A 15,109-nucleotide genomic window follows, 5' to 3' on the forward strand; every position below is an offset into this window, starting at 1 on the left:
GTTACAGGCTAATGCGGGGCTGCAGCTGGAAGCATCACGATTAGTAAATGTGCTCTCTAACATAGGAAAATGCTCTCAAACAGCATAATCATTCTGATCAAACCTACAGTGCCTTTCTCCTTTATCTTCAATTGATTGTATGTATATGGCAACTAACTGATGAACCTTTATTTAAAAAAATATGTAACAATTACTGTAACAACTTGCTTTCATGATGCTAGGTACGAAAGGCTGAACCCAACTCGTTTTTATCACAAGTAACTTCAGGTTGTCTCATTCCAGCACCAGGGACTCCAGAGGTTAGAGTTCAGGGGCAAGTTACACACTAAAGCCAATAACAATCATCAATAAAAATGCCTGAAACCCGATTCTTCACTCTTCACCCGAAGTAGCACACTCCTGCTCATGGACTTAACAATGGCGTCGCTTCATCTGATGCTTACACTGACAATTCAATGCTTTTAAATCCATGATGGGCAATTGCACACTTCAACAGAAGGGTTGGGAATCATGATGTAGCCAATGACAGTCTAAGCTTTCCTCCAGAAAGAGAAAAGGGGAACAGTATACATTTGGGCCACTCTGGTTGAGGCAATGTATCCTACTACTGCACACCAATACCATACATTCACTAGTACCATACCTTCACACAGCAGGACAAGAGGAAGAGAGGAAAACACAGATATTTGGCAAAAGCCTAAAGAGCCATGCACTACGGTTAAATATTAGACTTAATTTCTCAGAACAAGAATAGACTGATGAGTTTCAGAAGAAAGTGCTTTGTTTCTGGCCATTCCGAGCCTGTAATCGAACCCACAAATGCTGATGCTCCAGATACTCAACTTGTCTAAAGAAGGCCAGTTTTATTGCTTCTTTAATCAGGGACAACAGTTTTCAGCAGTGTACCATAATTGCAAAAAAGGTTTTCTCATGATCAATTAGCCTTTTAAAATTATACATTTAGATTAGCTAACATAACGTGCCATTGGAACACAGGAGTGATGGTTGCTGATAATGGGCCTCTGTACACCTATGGTGATATTCCATTTAAAATAATCTGCCGTTTCCAGCTACAATAGTCATTTCCAACATTAACAATGTCTACACTGTGTTTCTGATCAATTTGATGTTATTTTAATAGACAAAAAAAAGTGCTTTTCTTTCAAAAACAAGGACATTTCTAAGTGAACCCAAACTTTGGAACGGTAGTGTATATTCCAATATCAGTTAATTGGTGTGAGTTAGTGATAACCCATCCGTAATAACCCATCCGCAACCGCCTGACTATATGTGACAAAGTGGAATATGATCATTTGTATATATGTAGCTTCTCTTCTGTCATTACTTGTTGCCCTGAAAAATGAAATAAACCCTTGCTCACCAGAATAAAGTCACAAATCGTTAGAAGGAATGCTTCAATGTAGTTCACGTCGGTACAATTTGTTTTCTTTTTCCTCTTTCATCTCTGCTTCTCTTGTACAGCAAAGGTGTTTACAGCCCAGGGAGGAAATGCAAAAATTTTAAAAAGGGAAAGATTTTCGGTGCAAAATTTCCAATTTGACTGGTTTTAAGGAAATATAAAGCTGTTAAAACAACCCAACATGTTTTTGATAATATTTCAGTTCAGCTTGGATGAATATTTTATGTGGTTGAAACACTATCAGCTTTTATGATGATGATAAATATAGCACTTTTAGAGACGATCCTTAACCATTCATTCCCTTAAGATGCTTCAAGAACTTGTTCAAGAGTAACATTTTTATGCAATAAATGCTTAATTCTGCAGGATTAAAAATGATGTTAGGGTATGTGAGAGGTTATAGACCTACAATCGGTTGCCAGATTTCAGTGAGGCTACTTTAAACCCTTTTGAACGGTACAATTCCCTTGACGTGCCGTTTCGAAGTCCCTGTCTTGTGACGGTTGATTTTCTATAGCACTTCACAATCATCACACATACCACAGCAAGCACTGCTATCATCCTCTTTTACCACTTCACCAAATCTTTACCAAACATTACATTACTGTTCTGGTCCTCCCTTCTATAACATTAGACTACTGTTCTGGTCCTCCCTTCTATAACATTAGACTACTGTTTTGTCCTTCCCTTAAATAACATTACACTACTGTTCTGTCCCACTCTTCTATAACATTAGACTACTGTTCTGGTCCTCCCTTCTATAACATTAGACTACTGTTCTGTCCCTCCCTCCTATAACATTAGACTACTGTTCTGGTCCTCCCTTCTATAACATTAGACTACTGTTCTGTCCCTCCCTCCTATAACATTAGACTACTATTCTGTCCCTCCCTTCTATAGCATTAGGCTATTCTTCTGTCCGTCCCTTCTATAACATTAGACTACTGTTCTGGTCCTCTCTTCTATAACATTAGACTACTGTTCTGGTCCTCCCTTCTATAACATTAGACTACTGTTCTGTCCCTCCCTCCTATAACATTAGACTACTGTTCTGTCCCTCCCTCCTATAACATTAGACTACTATTCTGTCCCTCCCTTCTATAACATTAGGCTATTCTTCTGTCCGTCCCTTCTATAACATTAGACTACTGTTCTGGTCCTCCCTTCTATAACATTAGACTACTGTTCTGTCCCTCCCTCCTATAACATTAGACTACTGTTCTGGTCCTCCCTTCTATAACATTAGACTACTGTTCTGTCCCTCCCTCCTATAACATTAGACTACTGTTCTGGTCCTCCCTTCTATAACATTAGACTACTGTTCTGTCTCTCCCTCCTATAACATTAGACTACTATTCTGTCCCTCCCTTCTATAACATTAGGCTATTCTTCTGTCCGTCCCTTCTATAACATTAGACTACTGTTCTGGTCCTCTCTTCTATAACATTAGACTACTGTTCTGTCCATCTCTTCTATAACATTAGACTACTGTTCTGGCCTCTTTTCTATAACATTAGACTACTGTTCTGTCCATCTCTTCTATAACATTAGACTACTGTTCTGTCCATCTCTTCTATAACATTAGACTACTGTTCTGTCCATCTCTTCTATAACATTAGACTACTGTTCTGGTCCTCTCTTCTATAACATTAGACTACTGTTCTGGTCCTCTCTTCTATAACATTAGACTACTGTTCTGTCCATCTCTTCTATAACATTAGACTACTGTTCTGGCCTCTCTTCTATAACATTAGACCACTGTTCTGTCCCTCCCTTCTATAACATTAGATGACTGTTCTGTCCCTCCCTCCTATAACATTAGACTACTGTTCTGTCCCTCCCTCCTATAACATTAGACTACTGTTCTAGTCCTCTCTTCTATAACATTAGACTACCATTCTGTCCCTCCCTTCTATTTATTTTAACTCTCCATTTCACAGCTTTTCTCTTATTGAATTTAACCCCGACATTGTCAAATAAAATAAAATAAAATTTCATTGTCCTTCATTACTCTTTTTGTCTCAGTGGATCGACGTGAACTTTTTCTGCCCAAGGTCCCAAAGGCATTTGGTAATTGCCGTGTATTTGGCACACTTCAGTTAGACCCAAAAGCTTAGGCTTAGGCTACGCACTGACACCATATACAAATGCTGAAAGAAAAACCTCAATGTAGCCTGTAGAAATGAATTGCAAAAGAATGACAGATTTATGTATTTTAACCCATTGTTTTATCTTTATTCAACCGCCAACCACTTGCCCTTCATCCACACAATATTTCATGACCTTTAACCTGCCCGCCTCACAGATATAACCCGTGGGGGCTGCGGCCTGAGCATCACTAGTGTGCGTGTGCACGTGTGTGTGTGTGTGTGTGTGTGTGTGTGTGTGTGTGTGTGTGTGTGTGTGTGTGTGTGTGTGTGCATGAGATTGATTAGTCCAATCCCCTGAAGTACCGGAACCCTTCTCACCCTGCGTACAGAGCTAAGGACTTTGGGAAAGTTTAGATCGTGGATGGTTACACCATGACTCACCGTAACCTCTACAGCTCTCCCATTGTAGCACATGTTACTGCAATCCATTATGCTTCGATTAATCTGATCTGAATACTGATGCTGCTGACCTTTCTATGAGCTCTCACTAGAGGTCATAATCTTGAATTAAGGACACGTACAATTGTTTTGTTACATAGGTACTGTAGTCCGGTCAGATTATTATCTAAAGGCTTTGGGGTAACACTGTCACAAATGTAATAATAACTTATTAATTAACGATTTATAAACTATTAATAACTAAACATTCTGTTATTTGTAAACATTATACACATTTATAAGCATATACTGTGTAGGCCGTAAGTTTTATAAGTCTTATAATTCAAAAGCATGTATAACATTTGAATATACCCACATTTAAGGGCATAATAGCTTGTTCATTAAAGCTAATAAAGTTAGTGCCTTTGGTGTATTATAGGATAGAATCAGTACTAGAGGGCTAAAGGGACAAGCAAGACAGACACAGAGACAGAGAGTAGTGGAGAAATGAATGCGCCTCATATGCACTCAAAAGGCTCTATCATAAATGACATGATGATGTCGTAAACACTCAATACTCGAAGAGATGCTCAATTTGGCGTAAGTTACACATATAGCAATACATAATGTCAGCTAATTTTGAGTAATTGGGCCTAAGTTAACTGTGACAACCCTAATTAGAGGTGGGCCTTCCCTGGTTTAACGTCAGATCTGCAGGACTACAATACGTTTGACCAATCATGTGGTGCATATGGGTACATAATACCGTGTTGGACTCAAATGGAGTGAGTGTGTACAGAGCAAAAGAAAGAGTAATGGGAGGGGTAGAGAGAGACAAAAGACGGAGACATCTCTAGGCAGCCGCGGCTGTAACCCCAGCTGAGAAAGGAGAAAATCCGGCTCCTAGATGCGCCGCTAGCAACAATAGCGATCTACAGAGCTAAACACAATCCGCAAAACAAAAGCAACACAACGTCTAGACCAACAGAAAAAGTGCTGCCCTTGCGTTCGCACACAGGCTAACTCTCACACCAACGCCTACGCGGTCACACACGCGTAACTGTACCTTTTTGACGTCTCTGACCAGGTGGTGTAGTGTGTTGGATGGTCCATGCCTCTGACAAAAGAAACACAAGCACAGTTCAGTCCGTGAGTCACGCCCCGACCTGCAGCAAGCTGCAGAGCTACGACAAATGGTTCATTTGAATCAAGTACCACACCGTATGCCGTTGTTCATAATGAACACATATGAAGGATGTTATATTGTCTTATGTAGCCACTATAAAGGCTTTAGGAATGCATACCTTACAGAGGAACACCAAGAGGGAGTATAATAGCTGATAACAATTTTTGTTCTACAAATACCAGGGGTTATGGCAGTTGTTGCAACAATGTTATGACTGTTTGATACATTCCATGTGACATGGAGTCAGTGAGAGGTCAGAGTTCAGAGCTGTCAGCCATGGTGGAGCTGAAGTACCGTGTTGTAGAGCTCCTCCAGTCTGGAGAGGGTGAGGAAGCGATGCATGCTCACTCCGTTCTCGATCAGCAGTTTGACGAAGTCCACTCTGTCCAGCACCAGGGCATCCAACATAGACTGCTCCAGAGAACCCACCTACCATACAAACAGGGAAGGCACAGTCAGTCAACTCAGGCTTAACCATCAAGAAACAGCATATGGATGGATTACGGCATAGATTTCACACTTTCACTTGGACAGGGCTGTCTGTAGTCTATACTGTAAACAAGGGAGTGAGAAGTGATAGGCTGGGTCTTACAGGCCACTGCTGTCCGTAGATGAAGATCTGGCTGCGGGCAATGTCCACTCGGTTCCACGCCAGGGCCAGGCTGAGCTGGTCAGGAGCCGATGCGTTGGCACCTAGGAGAAGGAACAGAGGGGACAATAAACCATGTTCGAGAGCATCAATTTTGCTCAGTCGATCAACAAATAATAACGAATAGTTATTTGTGGTGCATGGTGATTTGTAGATCATTCCGTCAGCAGTCGCCGACTGCAATCTCAAATCACTTCTCCTGCTAGCTTTGGAAGGTTGTATTTACTTTTTTCTCTGTGGGTGGGCAGAACATCACTGTTTAGCAAGCAACAAAGGAGATTGCTGTATTTGTGCGGTTCTTCTTAAAGGAAAGCCCAAGGCAGTTGTTCTTGGCCTCCGACACCTACCTCTTGCTTTCTTTTTGAGAAAATATATTTGTCAAGCTGTCGGTGATATGATAAATTATTTTGTGAAAAGCACTTTAACCGGTAGTTTGAAAACTTAAATGCTGAAGGGAGGCAAGTTTGAGGCGACACACCTTTTATGATGACTGGCGGTCCTACTCAGCAGAGATATTTCACAGGCTTAATAATAGGAGCTTTTACCGAGCGTGGTAACGAGATGCAGAGTGGTGTAATAGGAGTTTAATAGAGAAGTCAGTATTAAAAGGGACTGCTCGCGTTTATCACTGGTTTTAAATAACACTTTGCTCTCCGCAGCTCTGTCGTCACTGGAGTTTATGGACCTTATCCCGCATCGATGACCCTCTATCTTTCTTTCTTTCTCTCTCACTCTCTTTTTCTCTGTCTCTCTTTGTCTCTCTCTCTCTCTCGATCTCTCCCTATTTCTTTCAGTGTGTCAGTCTCTTGCACACAATCTCTCTCTCTCTCTCTCTACCTCTTCCTCTCTGAAAACACACAGTTTGCATAATAAAAGTCTGCACTCTATACTGGCCAAGCTTGTGACAGTCCATCATGCCAGATACAGAGGCCAATCACAGAAATAGAGAGGGAGATGGACAGAGAGATATGAACAGGAGGAGATGAGATGCAAAAAAATAATGAGTGTGGGGGAGAAGGATGCATAGAGAGTGTAAACATGCTAGAAACATGCATCTCCCTGACATGCTGCCAAACATGAATTATAACGGCCCTCAGATACAGCGTTCCACTTAGGAACTCAGAGTGTCAATCACCTGGTATATATTTGAAAACAGGCCCAAAGGATCTGCTCCGAAGGCCTCGGAACCAGCAGCGTTGGATCCTACGCTCCTGATCAATACCATGCACTAAACAACAAGTCGAAACTATGGATTACGAGAGGGATGGAGGGAGGGATAGAGCAGTGAAACAGGGGAGGAGGAGAGGGAGACTCTTAACTGTGCTAGAGTTGAACGGATTGGCTCAGTTTGAGGATTGTGTGCTATAACCTTCTGAAGCCCACTGTCTGACTTAAGGAGCCTCTTTAAATATTAGCTGTGTGTCAATGACCTTTTAGAAGAGCAGTGAGAATGGCCAGGTCAATGTCCTGGTGTCCCTCAGACCCCATCCGAAAAACGGTTATCTGAAACATACAGAGAGAGAAAAGAAAGAAACAATAAGGAAGAGAGAGAGGGAGACATTTACATAATCTGTATGTGATCTATACATCATTACTCACTGGGAATGTCTTTCTTTCTTGCTTTGTGAATAAATAAATGAATTAAATGTTTTTTACTGATAGAGATGATTAACACTGTGAGTAAACCAGTCACATCATAGCCCAGTGCTTTTGATGCTCCGAGCAGAGGAAACTGCAATATACAGTATCATATATTCTCCTAGTTGACACACTTTGGAAATGGAAACGAAAACTGTGAAGTAGCTCGTATGCAGTGTGGTCCCAGTAGAAAAGAAGGGAAGAGAGAGAGAGAGAGAGAGAGAGAGAGAGAGAGAGAGAGAGAGAGAGAGAGAGAGAGAGAAGGAGAGAGAAGGAGAGAGAAGGAGAGAGAGAGGGAGAGAGAGAAGGAGAGAGAGAGAGAGAGAGAAGGAGAGAGAGAGAGAGAGAGAGAGAAAGAGAGAGGGAGAGCGAGCGGGAGAGCGAGCGGGAGAAAGAGAGAGAGAGAGAGAGAGAAAGAGAAGGAGAGAGAGAGCGAGAGGGAGAGCGAGCGGGAGAGAGAGAGAGGGAGAGAGCGAAGGGGAGAGAGAGCGAAGGAAAGAGAGAGATATCAAGAGTGAGTGGAGACCCTTCGATGGAGTATGGTACAGTAAGCAAGAGATAAAAAAGAAGGAAGGGGTACAGAGCAAATCAGAGGGAGAGAGGAGGTAAGATAGCGGGAAGGATGAAGGAAGGGGTACAGAGCAAATCAGAGGGAGTGAGGAGGAGGAGGTAAGATAGCGGGAAGGATGAAGGAAGGGAAAGCAGGGGGAGGGTAAAAGAGAGGGAATGCGGCAGTTCTGCCAGATTTTGTCGCATGACGGCATGTGTGTGAAGGGCACCTTGCAGCTCCACGTATGAGCTGCGTGTTTGGAACGCTGGAGCGTGCTGAGGATCCCAGCCACAGGGTCATGAATCTATTCCTGTAATCCCTCCCTCCATCCTCCTCCCTCCCCCCTCCTCCCGCCATCACATCTCCAAACCCATCTTCCCTTCTAAATGGCTCAATTTGGTGGTGTACCTTGATTTCAGCTGTCTTTAACTCGTGCCTCCCCTCAGGTTATGAATCAATAGAGTAGCTCTCTCCTACTCTCTCTCTTTCCCTTTTTCTAAAAGCCCTTCAGACACCAAAGGGGAGAGAGAATTTGTCTGTACGCTTGCTTGTTCATTATTTTTACGCTACTGAGAGATGACACACATTGCCCCCTTGGAATGGGGTCCTGCAGAGAGAGAAATGAGCGTATGTATGTGTAAGAGTTACCTCCAGTACTGTGTGTCTCTATGAGCATTCCTGATTGTGTTTAACGTGTGAACAATGAATGTAACAAAGTTTGTTGTCATACGCACATCCTTAAAAACATCGGTGCTGGGCTAAGAAAGAATACTTGTGAAGAACAGGAAGGCTCTCACACTGTTTCTTCTCCCAATTACTTGCTTTATTGACACCGTTTTGATCCGAACCGGCTCTTCATCAAATCAAACAGAATGAGTGCTCATCTCCCAAAATATACCCATTTCACCTCACATGATGAATAATGTAAGTATCTGCATACATACACTACCGTTCAAAAGTTTGGGGTCACTTAGAAACGTCCTTGTTTTCCATGAAAATATACATGGAATGAGTTGCAAAATTAATAGGAAATATAGTCAAGACGTTGACAAGGTTATAAATAATGATTATTATTTTTTATTTTTTATTTCAATTTTACCCCTTTTTCTCCCCAATTTCGTGGTATCCAATTGTTTTTAGCAGCTACTATCTTGTCTCATCGCTACAACTCCCGTACGGGCTCGGGAGAGACGAAGGTTGAAAGTCATGCGTCCTCCGATACACAACCCAACCAAGCCGCACTGCTTCTTAACACAGCCCGCATCCAAACCAGAAGCCAGCCGCACCAATGTGTCGGAGGAAACACCGTGCACCTGGCAACCTTGGTTAGCGTGCACAATTGGCCTAGCGTCGTCCGGGTTAGGGTGGGCTTGGCCGCCACAGGAGTCGCTGGTGCGCGATGAGACAAGGACATCCCTGCCGGCCAAGCCCACCCTAACCCGGACGACGCTAGGCCAATTGTGCGTTGCCCCACGACCTCCCGGTCGCGGCCCAGTTACAACAGAGCCTGGCAGCAAACCCAGAGTCTCTGATGGCACAGCTGGCGCTGCAGTACAGCGCCCTTAACCACTGCGCCACCCGGGAGGCCCCATAAATAATGATTTTTAATTGAAATAATAATTGTGTCCTTCAAACTTTGCTTTCATCAAAGAATCCTCCATTTGCAGCAACTACAGCCTTGCAGACCTTTGGAATTCTAGTTGTCAATTTGTTGAGGTAATCTGAAGAGATTTCACCACATGCTTCCAGAAGCACCTCCCACAAGTTGGATTGGCTTGAAGGGCACTTATTACCTACCATACGGTAAATCTGTTCCCACAACAGCTCAATAGGGTTGAGATCCGTTGACTGTGCTGGCCACTCCATTATAGACAGAATACCAGCTGACTGCTTCTTCCCTAAATAGGTCTTGCATAGTTTGGAGCTGTGCTTTGGGTCATTGTCCTGTTGTACGAGGAAATTGCCTCCAATTAAATGCCGTCCACAGGGTATGGTATGGCATTGCAAAATGGAGTGATAGCCTTCCTTCTTCAAGATCCTTTTTAACCTGTACAAATCTTCCACTTTACCACCACCAAAGCACCCCCAGACCATCACACTGCCTCCACCATGCTTGACAGATGGCGTGAAGCACTCATCCAGCATCTTTTCATTTTTTTTGCGTCTCACTAATGTTCTTCTTTGTGACCTCAAACTTAGATTAGTCTGTCCATAACACTTTTTTTACAATCTTCCACTGTCCAGTGTCTGTGTTCTTTTGCCCATCTTTTCTTTGTATTGGCCAGTCTGAGATATGTCTTTTTCTTTGCAACTCTGCCAAGAAGGACAGCATCCTGGAGTCGCCTCTTCACTGTTGACGTTGAGACAGGTGTTTTGCGAGTACTATTTCATGAAGCTGCCAGTTGAGGACTTGTGAGGCGTCTGTTTCTCAAACTAGACACTCTAATGTACTTGTCCTCTTGCTCTGTTGTGCACCGGGGCCTCCCACTCCTCTTTCTATTCTGGTTGGAAGCATTTTGCGCTGTCCTGTGAAGGGAGTAGTACACCTCGTTGTACGAGATCTTCAGTTTCTTGGCAATTTTTCCCATGGAATAGCCTTCATTTCTCAGAATAAGAATAGACTGATGAGCCTCAGAAGAAAGGTCTTTGATTCTGGATATTTTGAGCCTGTAATCAAACCCACAAATGCGGATGCTCCAGATACTCAACTTGTCTAAAGAAGGCCAGTTATATTGCTTCTTTAATCAGGACAACAGTTTTCAGCTGTGCTAACATAATTGCAAAAAGGTTTTCGAATGATCAATTAGCCATTTAAAATTATAAACTTGGATTAGCTAATGCAATGTGCCATTGGAACATAGAAGTGATGGTTGCTGTACGCCTATGTAGATATTCCATTAAAAATCAGCCTTTTCCAGCTACAATAGTCATTTGCAACATTAACAATTACTACACTGTATTTCAGATTAATTTGATGATATTTTAATGGACAAAAAAATTGCTTTTCTGTCAAAAACAAGGAAACGTCTAAGTGACCCCAAACTTTTGAACGGTAGTGTACATGAGGATGATATAAATATAACTGTCAGAGAGTACGTGGTACGTGTGCGTGTGTGTGTGTGTGTGTGTGTGTGTGTGTGTGTGTAAGTGTAATTGAAAGGCCTCCCTCCAGGTGAAATTGGAGAGTAAATGGGATGTGATGGTTTCGATCCATCTTCATTGCCTGTTTGAGGACAGGGTAATTATTGTGTGTTCACGTGGGTATGCATGTTGTCTGTATGGTTGTGTGTGTGTGTGTGTGTGTGTGTGTGTGTGTGTGTGTGTGTGTCTGTCTGTGTGTGTGTGTGTGTGTGTATGTGTGTGTGTGTGTGTGTGTGTGTGTGTGTGTGTGTGTGTGTGTGTGTGTGTGTGTGTGTGTGTGTGAGAGAGAGAGAGAGAGAGAGAGAGAGAGAGAGAGAGAGAGAAAGAGAGAGATAGAGAAGGCCAGTGTGTGGTCAGGGATAGATTACTTAAGTGAGGGTTACATGACCAGGTGTGTGTTCCTGTGGTGGCTTTAGGACTGTCTGTGTGTGTGACCATAATTCCACACACTTAGTGCACAAATCACACCGGTACACTTGAACTAAAACAGCCCTAATCCTCACTTGATCTACACAGGTGGGAACTCACTGACAAGAACACACAGATGAGTAAGTGTTGTGTGTGTGCATGCATGCGTGTTAGTGTGTGAATCCACCACAGGAGGTTGGTGGCACCTTAATTAGGGAGGATAGGTTCTTGGCAATGGCTGGAGTGGAATGGTATCAAATTCCATTTGCTCCGTTCCGGACAATATTGAGCCGTCCTCCCCTCAGCAGCCTCCAGTGGAACCCACCAGATCACTGCTTCCTATATGTGAATGACAGTAACGATGACTGATGGAGCAGGGATGATTATTATGTGCAGCTTAAGCTACTCTGCGTGGCCTCCACCTCGTCAACTTCTCTTTTCCTTTCCTCTCCTCTTCTTCCTACTCCTACCATTCCTCCTCCTCCTCCACCCACCATAGCCCCCAAGGTGACCCTCTGCAGAGCCATGTGTTAGGGAGGGAGCACCATGTTGCCACAGCTAGGGGTATAATTTGATCACAAGAGGCTTAGTTTTCTGTCCTTATGCAGGGGTAAGAAATACACCCCTCCTCTTCTCAATTTGTATCCTACAGGGAAATATTTTCTTGAGTGCTTACTGTTGGTATAACATGTCTATATTTAATCGTGATGTATGCGTTCGTTGGTTAGACATATACCTCCATATATGTTTTTCTCTTGCACACAGATATGCTGTAGCCTCTAATACCAATTGGTCTACAGTCTGTGTGAAGGGAATATCTCATTCTGTAGATGACTGACACTTTCATGCCTATTGATTGACACGTGTCACTCGGCAATGATTGATGACACACCATAGACATCCGCCTGTCACACCATCACATGTCGAGGAGAGGGCAGAGGAGAGAAGAGACATACTAGTCACTAGTGGGAAGCACCACTTTTAAGTGAGAATGGATGCTGTTTGATCATGTTCCTCATCAGTGGTGGAAAAAGTACCCCATTGTCATAATTCAGTAAAAGTACAGATGCCTTAATAGAAAGTTACTCAAGTAAACGTGAAAGTCAACCAGTAAAATACTACTTGAGTAAAAGTCTAAAAGTATTTGGTTTTAAATATACCTAAGTATCAAAAGTAGAAGTAAAAATAGAATAGAGCTAAGTACAGGCAAAATCCTAACAGTAAACCTGTTTCCAACAGATACTGGGAGACAAATTCACTTTTCAGCAGGATAATAAAGGCCAAATATTATACACTGGAGTTGCTTACCAAGACATTCAATATTCCTCAGTTGCCTTGTTACATTTTAAATCGGATTGAAAATCTATTGGCAAGACTTGAAAATGGCTGTCTAGCAATGATCAACAGCCAACTTGACAGAGCTTTAAAAATAATATTGTGCAAATATTGTACAATCCAGGTGTGCAAAGTTCATAGAGACTTACCCAGAAAGAATGACAGCTGTAATCGATGCCAAAGGTGATTCTAACATGTATCGATTCAGGGGTGTGAATACATTTCTGCATTTCATTCTCAATACATTTTCAAAAATGTCTAATACTTCTCACTTTACCGTTATGGTGTATTGTGTGTAATTGGGTGGGAATTATATATTTTTTCATACATTTTGAATTCAAGCTGTAACAACAAAATGTGGAATGTATAAAATGTAGACAAAAGTTTAGTGTTCAGTACACATTCCTTGCACATGACCCGCTATGGAGATGGCTACTAATAGAAATCTTCATCGAAACACTGACTACACGAAAGAGCACCGCACATGCTGTGTGAAACCGCGCAGATTTGAATGTCATGGTGACATATAGGCTACAAGCCCAAAGGATTCTCAGTTATATTCCATCATCCAAACACATTAGTCCCACGTCATCAGAAATCTTACGGCATTGCCTTGGTCTAAACTCTATCGAGCTTTATCTACTCAACGCCACACTACCGTGCTTGGCATTAGCATTAGCCCGCATTAGCCTCAGCCAAACTAGACCAAGGTGGCAGCACAAACCAACCACTCTTCCTCAGTATGATCCATCCCATAGATGACGTACTGTACTGTAGTAAAGTAGTGGTAGATAGTGGTGGCAGTAGTTGAGGAAGAGATTTACTCTTTAGCCTATCAGATATTCTTGGCTCCACAGCTGCTCTAGAGACTCCACACGACTGGGTGTCCTGGAGTTCCATCTGCTTGAGCGTGGAAACCTCACAGAGCTCAGATCAATCCACTTACACACCCAACATCTGTGATGAGCATCTCTCTCTCTCTCTCTCTCTCTCTCACACACTATGTGGGAATGTGCATTTTCTCTCGCTATGTGTGTGTCCATGTAAGGGGGAAGAAAACGTGGAAGAAAAAATAGGATGCACAATGAAAAGGAGAAAACAACCACACTTACACAAATCATCACATTTACAAGGCACATTTTTTTGGGGCACCTGACAAAGGAACAAAGGAGAGACAAAATGAACGCACAAAGATTGACGCAAAACATTCAACAAAGTGTATATATTGTTTAATTTCAATAGATATACAATTACAAAACAATAAATTACGTAGGGAGAGGAGGGACCCTTCCAATACATGTGGTTCAGTTGCTCATAGTAAAAGTATGTGCAACCATGAATAACATGTCAACAATAGCAGCTAACATGTGTCAATATGGTTGGAAAGTGGAGACAAATGTAAACATTACTGGAGACACCTTATGCTTGCAAAGTGTAGTGCAGTAGCAACTGTAAATGCGTGAATTGTTACACCCCACAGTTAGCCAAGTTAGTTAGCTAGCTAGCTAGACAAAAATGTTTGCAGTTATTTAACTTAGCAACTGCCCCTACACTGTTTTGCTAGCTACCATAATGTTATTGTGTAAAAAAAAAACATATCCCCGATTTGACATGGTGTCTCCAGTTCTGTTCATATTTTAACGATTGTGATGAAATCCACTTTCCAAGCATATTGTGCAACTGAGATTTGAATGTGTGTATTATAAACAAAGTGTGTATTTTAAAACCTTTATATAACAGAGTGTGCATTTGCATATTGAGGCCAACTTTCCATGCAAATTACATGATGCATGTGCTTGTGTAACCAACTGTTAAATTAGAATATTGTAAAGCAAAGACATGTGTTTGTTTGGTGCATGCAGGCTAATGGAGGCTCATGTGTTTAATGAGTACAGACACAGTGAGTGTTATTTTCATCTCAGGCACAGTATGTATGATGATAATATATCATGGTTTGGAATGCAGTGTGTGTGTGTGTGTGTGTGTGTGTGTGTGTGTGTGTGACTAATACCGTCTGTCTGGAACTCAAAACTCACTGATTACCATGTGATTACCTTCATTATCCACTTACCATAGTGCTTGTTTCTTGCCCTGTGAAATGTGACTTTGTGCCAGGCATAGTGCAGTGATAATATGTATCATTGTGTTTGTAGTGGGACAGTGTACTACACATTGAGGATGATCACTATAATAAGCATGCAGCTTCTCTCTGCAAGAAACACTGATCTGAAGAGACCTTGTCACCGCCTGAGCT

The 15,109-nt window shown here is 42.3% G+C and overlaps 1 protein-coding gene across 1 annotated transcript in view; it reads right to left on the reverse strand.

Moving 5' to 3' along the window:
- Positions 1-15,109, reverse strand: part of LOC112264110 (transient receptor potential cation channel subfamily M member 3) — a 139,149-nt gene that overhangs the window by 56,819 nt on the left and 67,221 nt on the right. The window contains exons 10-13 of the mRNA XM_042331099.1: positions 7,214-7,286; positions 5,727-5,827; positions 5,429-5,563; positions 5,015-5,065 (exon numbers count right to left, since the gene is read on the reverse strand). Of these exons, the coding sequence (XP_042187033.1) occupies positions 5,015-5,065; positions 5,429-5,563; positions 5,727-5,827; positions 7,214-7,286 (360 nt within the window). The remainder of the gene's footprint in view (positions 1-5,014; positions 5,066-5,428; positions 5,564-5,726; positions 5,828-7,213; positions 7,287-15,109) is intronic.

Source organism: Oncorhynchus tshawytscha, linkage group LG12, assembly GCF_018296145.1.
Source record: "Oncorhynchus tshawytscha isolate Ot180627B linkage group LG12, Otsh_v2.0, whole genome shotgun sequence".
NCBI lineage: Eukaryota > Metazoa > Chordata > Actinopteri > Salmoniformes > Salmonidae > Oncorhynchus > Oncorhynchus tshawytscha.